At 38.5% G+C, this 14,605-nt stretch overlaps 1 protein-coding gene across 2 annotated transcripts in view; it reads right to left on the bottom strand.

The window, feature by feature from the left end:
* Nucleotides 1–885: 885 nt before the first annotated feature.
* The window catches only part of ZNF366 (zinc finger protein 366), a 37,786-nt gene continuing 24,066 nt past the window's right edge, over nt 886–14,605 (bottom strand). For both annotated transcript variants that reach the window (XM_064438353.1, XM_064438354.1), the window contains exons 4-6: nt 14,173–14,364; nt 8,243–8,417; nt 886–5,678 (exon numbers count right to left, since the gene is read on the bottom strand). In XM_064438353.1, the coding sequence (XP_064294423.1) occupies nt 5,146–5,678; nt 8,243–8,417; nt 14,173–14,364 (900 nt within the window). In that variant the 3' untranslated portion in view covers nt 886–5,145. The remainder of the gene's footprint in view (nt 5,679–8,242; nt 8,418–14,172; nt 14,365–14,605) is intronic.

Genomic DNA, 14,605 nt, shown 5'->3' with positions numbered 1-14,605 from the left:
TGGGAATGAACTAGATCAGTCCTCAACATATCCTTCTCTTCCTCGTGTAGAGGTAGCTTATAATCTTCATAGTGGTTGTTACCCACAATCAAAACAGAAGGGAAAAAAAAGAAAATGAGAAAACAGGAAAGATAAAAAAGGCTGAGTTCTTTTTCATTTAGACTCTTACATGTATTTCTAGTGTTTGTGTAAGCCTTCTTGCATTTTTTAAAGTATATACCTCAGAATTAAAAACTGTACATCTCTGTTTTCTTTATTACTTGAGTTATTTTATAGCAAGCATTCCAGTTGCTTTCTCTCTGTGCTTAAAAACAGCTTAAAATGTTCTCTGTGAAGTCTGATGATGATGATTCCATCAGGATCTCATTAAAACAAACAAATCCAAAAGTTTACTCATCACTTAAAAGGGATGCTTTCTGCTAGAAAAAGATACTTTGAGCCTTTGATTTCAGGGTCCTCTGCTTATTTCTTAAGTTATAAAGGTATTCCTACTTTCTTAACTTCAGTTTTGTAACCCATCTGTTGGGTTTTCTTCTCTTTTTACATGATGCAGATCTTTGAAACATTTTTAAGATAAGGATTACATCTTTCTTTTTTAGCTTGTCTGAGGCCAAGTTAACAAATACCATAATCATTCCAGAGCATTCTTTATGTCCTCCCTGCAGTCTGTAATAATAAAGTGATCTCTATACCTCAGAAGACCTGGCAGCTCTCCTGCCCTTATCTTCTAACTAGTCCTCCATCACTTATTCAGAATTGCCTTTACAAGGGCTACTCTTCACTGGTGCTGAGTGAAGTATGACTTTGTCAGACCACTCCCATGCATTTACTATACAAAATAACTAGACTGCCAAGAACTCCAGATCCATTTCAATACAAAGTACAGCAGCTTCTCCAGTACATATTTATTTGCTTAAATTAATACATCATACATGCTTTTACTATTGAGATAGAAAGCCAGAAACTAAATATTCACATAACTGGTCATTTTTTTTGAGTTGGGACTTTTAATAGTAACCCAGCATTCTATGTGAAAAAATATACACCACATTATTTGCAAAATCTGATAGGAGTACAAAATGTTAGCTTGTTACATCTTGTTCAGCTAAGCAGACATGAGTTATTTTCAAAACTGTTAATACTTATTAAAAACTTATTGAATAATAAATATAGTACTTATATTACTTCTTAACTGTACACTCGTAACAACAGAGTCCAGCAGCACCATAGGAAGAGAGAAGTTGGAGAACAGCTAGTAGACCAATACAGAGTTGTAAAAAGGTGAGTGCAATAGCATTACCTGGTGTTTCCAGTAACTTGTTTTATAGAACAGAGCCCCAGATAAACTTCTATTATGAAGAGTGGCCAATTTACCTTTCCTCAGCATGGCTTCTTGAAGCATCTCTGTTTGTATGAGTTTGGAAAGCATCTCAATTGTATGAGTTTGTAGCCACTCTTATTTGCTCTGGTGCTCTCCAAGAGGATGAAGTTAAGCTTCGTACAATAACGCAGGGAAATGGTATGGATGTGATTTAGTATAGAGCTGGTGGAGACTGGGCTTTAATTTCATGTGTTACCACAAGCTGAAAACCCAAATAGCAAGGAAGAGTCAGATAAATACTTTTTTTCCCACAACACAGCAAGAAGGTAGATAGGATTAGATTAGGAAGGAGGGAAAAAAGAAAATATATCCCCCAAGGTCTGAGACACAGTAAATGTCTCTACAGGAGTTCTGAGCCTCTATTCAAAGCAAAACAGGGAAGCTAATCCCTCAAAAATTAGAAATGGGAAATAACTTCATTATGTGAGCAAATATCTATAAAGCATTTTCAAAGCTATTAAAAAGCAAAGCCTGTTACTGTCTGTTCCCAAAACAGTGCCAATGTAAATAGCATGAAAATAACTTATGTTTGAAAAGCAAGGTGCTTCACAATGAAGGCTGTTATTTCACTTTTAATTTGTCCCTTGGGACCTCTTTGTAACAAGTGTCTTAGAGCCAGCTGCATTATGTTCTGCAGTAGGGAGGACTATCATCTCCCAATCTCTTTGCTTGGGTCACTTGGCACTGTCTCTTCATCTCAATAATAGTTTTGTTTGTAATTCCTCTTACTGATGGCTTATAGGTTTAGATTAGCTCTTTGCTGTTCTAACAAGAATTAGCCTTGTGTGTCTGTGAATTAGCTTGGTGTGACTATGTGACTGGGCACAGTCTCAAGACCTCATTATAATGGAATACCCTCCGCTTTCTAGGAAGAATGCAAAAAAAGGGATTCAGATTATTAATTATTCCCAAATAGCATTGCCATTCTGGGGACCTCTACTCCTTTCCACCTGGCTGTTTGTGGCTGGCAGTTGCCTTTGCTCCAGTGAGAAGCGGGATTGTGGAAGTGGGTAAATTGGTTGCAGTGATGGTGTAGTAGAAAGTGTTCGGGTTAACCATTCAGACAATGTAGAACTGTTTGCAGTGATTTCCTTTTCTAAGGACATGTCTGGCACTTTCTTTTATGAGGTCTGTAAGGGAACTCTGGACAGCATACTGCCAGCAGGCATAACTGTGGTTGTGATGTTATCTGCTGGGAGCTGAGCTCTGCTGAAAATGTCACCTTTGCTCCATTTGCCTGGAGTGCTGTGGATATGTAATAATTTGCCTCTTTCTTGATAAGGATTGTCTAGCTATCCCATAACACTCTCCAGTGCATAGACAGCAGGGAAGTGTTGCAGTGGAAGGGCTGCATGCCTTTCTGCTTTACCTACCACAGAACTGAACAGACTTGCAAAGTTCAACTCAATTGCATGATCACCAATCTAGAAATTGCAACCAGGTTCCTAATTCCTTCCTTATTCCTCTTATCATAGGAACTAATAGAGCTGCAAAGGTGGAGTAAACTGATTTTGAACCATGCAGAACTGGAAACTACACCACCTCGAGAGAGACATTTCTAACAGTCAGTGGCTCCCGGCTCTTGGCTGTATACATTCTCAGATAGGTGCTTTTGTCTGCAAGAGACAAGATATTGGCAAGAAGGTAATTGAAGGACTTGTTCCCATTTCTAAGAGACAATCTCCTAGACCATGCTGAATTTCTACCTGATCATTTCCCTTCTAGTCTAAGAAAGAATGCAGTTACACACATTACTCTGAAAACTTTCTGATTCTTCTTCTTGACCACAGCACCTTTCTTGAAAGAAAGATGGCTCCTTTTTCAAGAGGATAGCTTGCAGTGGAAATAAGGAATTTAAATATATATGTTATAAACATTTCAGCACTGTGAAAGCTATATACTTCTGAAATACACCTAATTTTGAAAGACATCATTAATTCTAGGCCTAAATTGAACTACCTTCCACTTCAATTTGGTATACCCTTTTTATTTTAAAAAAGTATGTACATCAGCTGTAGAGTTAATTACATTTAGAAGAGTCACCCACTTGATAAAAGCTGTTTCATCAACAGCTTTTTCTGCTCTTCATTCAGAGCCTTTGTCTTGCCATGTTTGACCCCTGAAAAATGAAACCATTTTCTGCAACCTCAGACTACACAAATGCAGTTTTAATGATGAATAAAGGCTGCTGCCCTGTGAACACTGATTAACTGGTAGGTGTGAGAATCATTAGTTCTGTAAGGTGAGTGGTTTCTCGTAATGGCAGAGAACTGCAGCTACATGACTCTAGCCTTAGCAAGCCATAAGTATATGACTATAATTATAGCTTGCTATATATTGAGCATGATAGCAAGGTATTTCAAATCAAGAACTTGGCAGGTAAGTGAAGAAGGTAGTAAGATTTGGAAAAGATGTACCATGTATATGGATTTTAACATTTTGAGCTGGGATGTGAGAATGACATAGGACTAATTAAATGATTTATTAAATCTTTGTTTCCTTATAAGCAATAGGATGGTGTGGGGCTGTTTGTCACCTATCTTGAAGATGCAGGCATCAAAGTGCTGGAGAAACTATTCATGAAGTTAATGGAATGTGCTTTTAGCATCTTTCTTTTTTATGTACATATAATTTTATGGGAATCAAAGGATGAAAAGCTGGGAATAACTCTAAAAACAGCATGAGCAGAATTATTCTGAAAGGCTGGGAGCTTACCTGTTAAGCCATGTTGATAAGAGAAAATTTCTGAATCCAATAAGAGACAATCCAAAAACAGTTTTCCTCTGTGAGGTATTGCTTGCCCTGTAAGGGCTTTTTTTTGGCATACCTTCTAAAATAAAATCTGATCAGACCTGTGTATTTCAAAATCATCCTTGCTAGCCAAGATAAACTGAAGAGATAAACAGCAAAATTGCATCATTTTCTCAATGAAATTACTCATATTGCTTTATGTTCAATTACAGGAAGACTTGCTACACAATGCTGCTGCTGATTAGACATATTGGTCTGAGCAGACAGTAGAACAAAATATCAACACAGTCCACGCTATTTCACTTGAAGAATTGCTGAATACTCCCATACTGACTGAAACATAGCAAAGAACTAACATTCCTTGTGCCAGAGGAAAAGCTTCTGTGACCATAATAAATTCTGGTCCTTTCAAAGCCTTACAGAGCTGCCCTTCACTATCTCACAAGACATTAACATTTCTTCTGAATTTGTTTCCCATTTCTCATTGTAAGTTGTTGAACTAACAGTCACTTCAGTAAATGAAAGTATTCAGACTGTGTTAGTTCTGAGAGTGACAGCACTTTCATGCACACCATGTTTGATAATACTCTTGCTTATACTGTGAGATACTTAGTATTTTCAGATTTCTTTTGAGTTGTATGGTTAGAAGTGTTCATATATATTTAGTCAGATAATAACTCAAATGCTAAAACATGTTGCTTTTTGATAACTAGAAAATTGTGTGTAAGTCCTTACCACCCCAGATAAAGGAAAATAAACTTCTGTACCCACCCCACTGTCTGCTTACACTTTAAATGAATAAGTATAAAAAAGTTATTGTTCAATATCTATTGCAATTCTTGGTGACCTTGGACTGTTTTATTCTTTTAATGTACGTGTTTTACCTTAAATTATTTTTATTAATTTGGCTTATTTATTTCTAAAGACTACTAAAACCTTGCAGGTTTTCGTAAATTACAGTTCATGTTAAAAGCTATCTGGTTCCTATTTCCAGCTGTTTTAAAATGTCCACTTTAAATGCCTATAAACATTGTTTGCTTTTCCATTTTTCTTTCCAGCAATTCTTTCAAACTCTTATTCCTGTGCTTGAAATACAAGTAATCAGAGAGAGAGTGGCCAAGTCTGGCCTTTTCAAAGGATCTGAAGCTGAGGTGTTTGTTGTTTGCAGGTTCTCTCTCTCCTTGGCTCTCCTGTTTGTCTGAATTTCCTGTTCTCTTCTCCAGTCCTCCCTCCGTTAGCACTTCTTCCTTCTCATTGCAGTAGGACTCTCTGAAGTCCCTCACCATGCACTCAGGTTTGCCAGACAAATCTTGAGCCATGTACAGCTTGTTGTCGTCGTGGTGGTACATGGCAGGGCTGTACTGCTCTGCCTCATAGCAGTTGTCTTCCTCTTCTTCCTGGCATGAACTTCCCTTGGCACTCTCACCATCTGAATGAAATGAGATTCTTTTCCCTTGGCTTTTCTGGGAAAGATCAAAGGGCTCTTCCTGTTCCAAGCTTCTCAAGACATTTGCCTGGGACAGGGCAATTCTTCCTCTTCCAAAACCTTATAGTGGTTTGAGGGGAGGAGAAAAGGAAAAATTTATATATAGGAAATTTTATTATGTTAAAAAACATTTTTTTTAATATAGTTAAAAAACAGGGTTAAAAAACAAAACATGAAGCAGCCTTCTATTTCGTACTTCACCTTTGCCTTCCACCCAGCTATCTCCAAGTACTTTACTGTTTACCCCTCATGGCATCTACTTCAAGATGCTGTTAAAAGTAATATTGTATAGACTTCCCAGACAGGTGAGGGCACATGCTGTACATGCCAGACAGTTGATGAGGGAGCTAGGAATAAAAGTGAAGTGGCCTGGTATCTTGAAAACTATTTTGCCAGTGAACCTACTCACTTGCTCCTTCCCATATTTTTTTGTTTTTAATGAAAACTTTGATATAAAGCATCACAAGCCATAATCAAAGTTCCAGGTTTTGTACATTTTTTTTTCCAGAGTGGAAGAGATTAAAAACATGTTAAAGTGTTTCATTTATGGACAATCTGGTTCAAAGTTACTACTTTAAAAATGAAAAGACAGTCAAGCCTCAGCAGCCTACAACCTCCGCTTTCTTTAGTTTTGCCTCTTTCATCCACTGAGAAGCCACTCATGCCACAGAAAAACTCTATGTACTAGATAGTGCTTCAGCTTGATGAAATCATTATAAACAGATGAAGATTCTGAGAGGTGCGGCATAAGTCTGAGTGTAGTCCTGGATCTGGCTTGTCTTAGTATTTGTCAGAGCATCTCCTCTCTTGCTGGAAATCCACATTACCCAGGAGGCATCTGTGAACTCAAATATGCTCTGAGCATTGGGATGCACCGAAGAAGATTCAGACACAGTGGGCATAGTCCATCCTAATTAAAAGAATAGTGACAGTACTGGGGTGAGGATTTCACCCAATAACAAATATCTGCAAAAGTTACTATTTTATTTGCTTTGGTTTGGTTAGGTTGGTTTGGGTTTTTCCCCTCAGTAATTGAATCCAGTTTCCTCAGGATTTATGCATCCTCTACAGCTGCTACTGTGCAACAAGTTGTATTTGTTAAAATGGTTCATGAGCAGGTGGCAGCCCTTACAAATTGCCTTGTGTCTGATAAGCCTCAAGGGCTGAAGAATCTCTGTACACCGAAAAGCTCTTAAGCTGTCTTCAATTAAAAGTAATTGTGTAACTAGTATGGTGCTGTGGGAGATTTACTGGAAAAAAAAAAAGCCATTTATTTTATTACCTGTTAGGAACTTCATAAATTTTATGCCAAATATCATTAGCCTATGTGTTTTACATATGCGCTAGGCTGCCCTAAAGCTTGAATTTGAGGAACAATAAGACATCTTTCCCATGAAAGAATTATTTATTCAGAAAGTCTTAACAGACAAAATATCTTGGATACTCGAACTCTCAAAACAATCCTCCCTAGTTCCCCCACTTCTTTAGACAGCATTCGCCTGTGTGCACACATGAAGCTGACTTTAGGAAGTCTATGTGGTAGGTGAGAGATAGGAAATGCTTTGCAGGATACCGTGGGTAGTAAAAAATCCATATACATTGAGATGGGGGAGGAGAGTCTCCTCCTGTTCATATGCTTCTCTGTAAACTGAGTCTTAAGCCTACGTCCTTTGCATAAAGTCACCTATGTCAATATGGTACAGAATAACCAAAGGTCCTGGACATAGAGTCATTTAGGCTTCCATTCCCCTTTCAGACTGGAATTCAATAACCAGTGAGCAAGACCCATGAAATCTTCTAGATTTTTTGCTTCTGTCAGCTTTGAATGAATTGGACTTACGAGGTACCTCAAACATGAGAGAAAAACTATAAAGTCCTGACCAGATGTGTCTGGGAAAAAATGTCTTCTTGTCCATGGCTGCTAGGCTGTGGTCTGTCAGCCTCTGGGAACCAAGCTCCTTGAAACTGTAACTTTTATGAAAAAAAATAATGGAACTACACTTTCCATCAGGAAGATCACATCATCCATTCACTCCCCTGGCCACCTACATAAGCCTCAGCCTCATTAAGGCTGAGTCTCCACCAGCTTGCTCCCATTTGTGTCTTGGGGTACCCATATGCTGGGAGAAGCTCTGTGGTGCTGTGAATACGGTACCTTCTCACACTGATGGATGCGGAGCCCTGGGCTTAAGTACAAGAACATTTGGTATTGCTTGCTAAAACCTCTATTCACACTACTGACCGTATTCTCCCTAACACCTGATGACATGAACTCAGTGCACTAAAATAATTTCCTTTCTGCTCATAAACACAGTCTCATTTTGTCTCCATCTACTCCTCCATCTCCTCCATGTTGTCCCCCTCTCCATCTCTGTTCCTCTGTGTCATCATGTATCTACTCTGAAAGGTCTCTGAGACAAGGCTCACTACCTCGGAGATCTCTGATCTGTAGCACTGGAGCAATATAGATAGTTAATTACAACTTCCCAGGCTTATGGGATTCAATATCTTCCAATAGCATTGGATCTATTGTCCAAGATCATGGGTCTGTGGTATAAAGCCATTTGGGTTTACCGATACGCATCTTCAATTCTTTCAGAGAATAACCTTGCTGAAAGTATTACCTTGAGAATGAAATCCTCTTTCCATGACCCCATGTTTGACTTTCATGTGCCTGGTTAGGTTGCCCTTCAAGGTGAATTTGCTGGGACAGTAGAGGCACTTGAAAGGCTTACTGTCCGAGTGCAAATGCATGTGTCCCATTAAATTGTGCATTCTGTTAAATTCCTTTCCACACAGCTGTAAAAACAGTAAAAATGAAAATTATTAGTTTGAAGGTGTACTTCCAAGGAGAACATATTAAAAGGAAATAGGACCTACTCTTCTCGACTTGAACCCTGGCATCTTCTGGCTACAATTCGTTTTTCAAAGATACAGGCAAAAATCCTAGAGACAAGGATATGTGGTTGAGTCTGATCTATCTAGTGCCTTCTGCACTGCTGCCATTTTTTAAATTTGGTGACTGGGACACACAGTCAAGGATTGCCCAGAAGCAAGGAATGTTGTTATTAGGAGGAGAGAGACTTAAGTGCGTAACCTGGAAGGCTCTTAATTTGAATGAAAATCAAGGTATAACTTTATGCCCTGGTGAACCATTTCTGTTGTAATTTATAAATCTAGCCTTTACTCAAGAACAATGCCAGGCAGAGATGGAGATACAAAATAAAACCAATGAAAGGTTTCTGTGAAACCGTCAAGCAGAATACTGCTTCTCCTTAAGTGGAAACGAAATGGCCACACATTTTGCTTAAAGCTAGAAAAAGCAATTCCTTTTTTTCCTTTGTTTCTTGTTGCCCCATTTTTCTCTGATCCTCTTATCTTCTGTTTACCAACTTCTGTGTTTTGGTGTCTCTGGTGAGTAAGCTGGAATTTAAACAGTCATGGGGCTGCAAGAGTGACTCAGCTTTCCCTGAAGCATGTTCCTGCCAGCTCAAGCTATTGATCGTGCAAGTTTCCCTTTGATGAAACAATAAGGGCTTTTTTTTTCCCATAGTTGTTTATCTAGATGGGTCCTTTTGTAGTCTGGTCCCTTATAAATCAAATGTATTCTCAAGACATGAGAGTTTGACATCACTATTACAAGTTTCTAGTCTTACTTGTCTTCTGGTCTTTCCTTATCAGGATTTAAAATTTTAGTCACATTCAAGAGGCTATTTCCATCCTCTGCAAACTTCTGTGTTTGCTTTCTACTTCAGCTCCATTTTTTGGAATGGTTTTAAACAAATACTTTTACCATCAGGTTTTATTTCTCTTTTTTAGGATCTTTAATAGTGCATGAGCCAGAATCACCGTTACTGAGTAACTGAAACTTCCATCAAGCAGTGTACTCATCTAGGAGAAAATTACTAAAAAGCAATTACTCAGATTCCACCAAATTTTTGGTCTAATCTGACTTCTGAATGAATTAATTTTGGTAGTACAGAAAGTCTGCTACTTTTTGATTCAAATTTACAAAGCCATCACCTGGAATATCTCGATGAAATGGAGGTAGTGGAATGATCCTTGGTGAAATAGTACTGTACCCTTTGCCTTTTAAACCATCTCTTGAGGGAAAATGGAAGCGGTTCATTAATATAGAAATTTGCAGGGATGTTCTTTTTAAATAACAACTACAGCTGTGACAATGCTGGAAAAAGAATCTGGAAATTTTCCCTTGCTTTAAAAAAAAATATTTGCTTCAGCTGCCTGAGTTCTTTTCCATGATTTGTTCTCTGTGATTTTGCTAAAATGAACATTCTAACAAATAATCAGCAAACTGTTTGCCAAGACAGTGGGGAGAAAGAAAAAAAAAAAAAAAAAAAGAAAAAGGAATAGACACTGAAAATGAGTTATTAATTTGTAAAAGTAAGATATCTGATTCCAAGTGCTGGCCATCCGTTAGGAAAGAGGAGTGCCTCTACTTTGCTTTCAAAGAAAGCTAATATGCTGGATGACATACTCAGGGAAACGAACACACCAAAAAAAACCACTCTGAAAGCGCTGGGAGGAAGCAAAGAGGAGAAGAAGCACTGATGAGCACAGAAAATTTGCAAGAAAGAACAGCAGCTGATTATATCTTCACAGCTGCTGGAATGACCAATTACATGTCAATATTTCTTAGCTACAAGAATGCCAGTAATAATAGCTCTCTAATACATCTTAGCAGCACACTTCTGGTTATCTGCTTGTGTTGTGGCTGACCTGTGTTCTCACCAGCTTTTGCTTTCTGATAGCTACGTCTTTACTTCTGTACCTAAACTGGTAATCAAGGAAAATCAGATTGAACAGGTGACTGGCTAGAGTACTTCATGCAGATCTATATCCTTAAAAGTTATTGAGTATTAAGATGGGTCTAGTAGAAGCATTTATTGTGTTTCTGTCAAGGCAACATTTATTTCTCTTTCCCCATAATGAAAAAAACGGAGGACTTTGTAAAGGACAGGTCCTTACAGCATAAAAGTTTTGTGTATCTGAATAAAGGGGGTAGATTTTCCATTTCCCAAAATCATGCACAGTCTTAGGCACCTGTAATGTGTTCTTGTCCTGAAATGTACTCTGGGAACATCAGGAAATGGTACTAGAGTGGAGAGGTGCAGCAGGAGAATGAAAGAAATGCAAATATGAAAATTGTTTTTCAGAATGATGGCTCTGTGTGACATGGTCTCTTGGTAACCTACCCTTTTCAAAAAGCAAAAGGCACAAGATGACTTTCAGATGAATGTCTATGATTCAGAGGGTGAAGGGAGCAGGTTTGGGGCTCATGTGCTGGGAGACAGCAACTCAGAGCTAGCTGGGGTTCACAGCTAGTGCTTAAAGAACAGCTTGGGTCTGCAAACCGAACTAGGAAGGTGTACAAGATTTTTTTTCTCTGTGACAGCGCAGGTGTGTGAGCACTGATGAGCAGAGTATGAAAGATGACCCTGAGCCTGTTGCATGGGAGGGAGCTCCAGCAGAATTCACTGCAGAGTGCCTTAGCAGTTAGAGAAACGTCAAGCTCATGCAAGAGATCTTGGAGTAGCAGGAACAATATGGTTTACTTGTGGACCTTTTGTTGGGCAGTCTACTTTACACAAAATAAAATTCAAGTCCTGAAGAGAAAGACCTCAGCTGCAAATCTGCTGAACACACTTTGTAGCACTGACTGATGAAATGGACCTCAGTGCAGTTTGCTAAAAAAGCCGAATTAGTTCAACACTAGATTTTATCTTCCTAAGCTACCACATGAAGTATCACCCTTCTAGATTTGTCAGTTTGTTTTGTTTCTTCCCAAAGTACTTACCTTTCACATTTTCTTTGGTTTTCATTCCTAACCTAAACTCATGATTTCAGATGGGAAGAAAGTGAAGTTCAAAACATCTGCTGCAAAGCGTATTTGGCTGGGCTGGAGAAAACTTCACTGAATTTGTTATTGGAGGTCTGAACCATTGCTGACTTCAGCACTAAAAGCAACAGTAAATTTCATAGAAGCTTCCTCTAGAAATCTGAATTAGCACTATTGCACCACTTGGTGCAACTCCTTCAGAACTTCTCAGTGGTTTTTCTTTTTAAACAGAAATAAACAAGGCAGCATGGACTCAGGCCTTAAAACACTACAGAGTTTCACTCTTCAGAGGAAAAACCAAACAGATCCAGGCTACAGCTGGATGAGGAAACAGAAGGGACAACTATTTGCTACTCCCTCACTTCAGATAGTCTGTGCTTAGCTGTGATTACACACATAGGAAAGCCTCATGTTTTCTTTTGCTGTGAGAAAAAGGTAAAGAAAACCATTGCATGTGGTGAAGTAGAAAGGCTACTGCTGTGCTCTCTTTCCCTTGCATTATTCTTCTTCTTTTTTTTTTTTCTTCATAAGAAGGGTGTTACTTTCCTCAAAGAGAGAGGGAGAGGGAGAAAGACTGTAAACTGTCCAAAAGGACCGTGAGAAAACAGGAAGCTTTGAAAAGTACAAGAGAAAGCAAGATGAAATCTATTTGCAGGCGGTTCCCCGGGGACATGTGAGCCATTGTTAAGCAGGCTGTTCATACAGCTATATCCTTCCTTCTGCTGAGGAGGAGCTTGGTGCCAAAAGGCTGCTATCTGGTCATTGCCTTAACCCTCTGAATACCAGCCAGTACTACTTGCTCGAGCCTTTCATGGGCTCTGCCAGAGAGGCAAGGGATGTTCCTGACATCAAAGTGCAATTCCTGATTCTCCCTTTGCTTACTGTTACAATCTACTCTCAATCCAGGGGCAGTGATGTTGATTCCTACACCTACAGCCATAGGAGAAACTGGCTCACTGACCTTACTTGTTTCTTTCCTCCTAGGAACATTGGGTGGGGACAGAGAAGTAAAAGAATAAGAAAAACAGGTGTTCCTGTAGAGCTTTTGTTACTAGCTGGAAAACATGCTGGTGGTACTCCAGTTCCTGATTCAAACTATTGCCATCTCTGAGTTTTAATAGTCTGTCATCATCAAACCCTAACCTGAAAATAAACTTTCAGCTAATCTGAACATACCTAGAAAATGGCATGGGTCCAGATACTGCATCCAGAACAGCTGATCAAAAAATTGAGTTCCTTTTCTGAAATTTGAAGGGTCAGAGGAGGACTTTGACCAAATGGGAACAAAATGATGGGTTTGCAGGTGTTCTCAATGAATGAAAGTCACCAGCAGATTTGACATGGAACTACTCAAGCATTTCAGTAACAGAAATTATTTTACCAATATAGAATAACAAAATTCCTAGTATACAAAATAGCATTTTAATAGGACATAAATTAAAATGAAACAAACTGCTAAAGTTGAAAGACTACTGTTATTGTTTGAAAGTGAAATGCTTCAAAGTTATCAGAGCAAAATGAGGAAGTCAAAAATTTTAACTTTGACATTTTCCTGTTAAAATTATCACTGAATGCCATATTTTCCTATGACATTTTGAAGTTCTACATTTTTCAAGAGAAAATAATTCCATTTAAAATTTTTCATCCAGCTCTGCTTCTTGATAAAACATGCCTTTTAAGAAAATATTTAATTCCATAAAGATGCTGGATGAAAAAGTTCTAGAAATTGCTTCCAGATCAATCTTCTGTTACTTAGGCATAAACAGGGTAATATTCTCCACTCTGTATTTATAGCCCTCTTAGAGCAGATCTAAGTGGGAATAAAACATACAACCTTTGACTTCACAAGGTATGACTACAGTAATGAACCAGATAGGCAGCAATAGGAACAGATATAGTGTTCAATACAGAGTAAGAATATAAACATGAATAATTCATAAGGAAGATATTAGAGATGAGCACGGTCAAAAAAGTCAAAGCCTCAAAGGTTTATGGGGAAGGAGAAGAAGAGAGGATGAAAAGGGAATGTCAGCCTCCAATGTGCTGGAGGGAGGGAGCAAACTGGAATTCGCACAGGATCCTAAAAAGGCCAGATGGTCTCAGAGGCTGTTTTGTTAGGATACTGATGTCCCACCCTGCTAATTACACCTGGTAATTTCAGCCTGGTAATTACACCTGGCCCATTCAAATCCCTTCTGCGGTGGTATTTTGAGGTGGCTTCTGTTGAGTCCTTCCCTGAACTGTTGCATAGCATCACTGTGAGAAGTCATGGCTACTGCTTTTCCATAGTCCTCTGTGGGGTGCAGGACTTGATCTATGTTTTGAGTCAGTGTTTCAAGCTATTAGCACTTAGACTTCTGTTTGGATGGCTGTACTAACCAAATATCAGGTATGTTTATTATCCTCAAACCACTGTGGCATTTAAATGCTCATGAAGCAGAAAAAATATATTTGAGGATAGAAGTTACTGATATTGAAAGGTAAGGGAGTAAACCACAGATATTTACCTCCACAATTTTGTGCTACGTAAGCATAACCCGGATAAAGAAAGAAAACCATGCTGGTTTACGTTAATTTAAATGCAACTGCAGCATGTGTTAGCAAGTCTTGTTCTTCTATTTCTACCATGCCACAAGACGACAATATCACAGAAATATCCGTTGGGTTAATGCCTCTGCCGCCGAATGCACTTACCTTGCATTTAAAGGGTTTGACATCAGAGTGAACAATCATGTGGGCCTTGAGAGTCTGTTTTTGCACAAAGCTCTTGAAGCACAAATGGCACTGATAGGCTCTGATATTGGTGTGGATCAGGACATGTCGCTTCATGTTGGCCAGCAGAGTAAATTCCCGGCCACAGATTCCACATTTGTGCTCTTTCACACCCTGTAAGAAAAGGAAAAAATAAGAAAATTATGTAGATGGAAAATTTTCTAGATCATTCCATCTTCAGTACAGCAATCTACGCATTATTCATTCTGCATTAACAAAGCAGGTAATAAATTGTTTCAATTTTAGTATTATTTAATATTAAAATATTATTTTAATATTATTTGCTTAAGTAATAGATGCTTATGTATTTTTTTCCTTACAAGAATCTGAGAAGCAGAGAAGGAAAACAAAATGT

Source organism: Phalacrocorax carbo, chromosome Z (genome assembly GCF_963921805.1).
Source record: "Phalacrocorax carbo chromosome Z, bPhaCar2.1, whole genome shotgun sequence".
Classification (NCBI taxonomy): Eukaryota; Metazoa; Chordata; class Aves; order Suliformes; family Phalacrocoracidae; genus Phalacrocorax; species Phalacrocorax carbo.
Note: the sequence above shows the minus strand (reverse complement) of the source record. Positions and strands in the feature narration are given on the sequence as shown.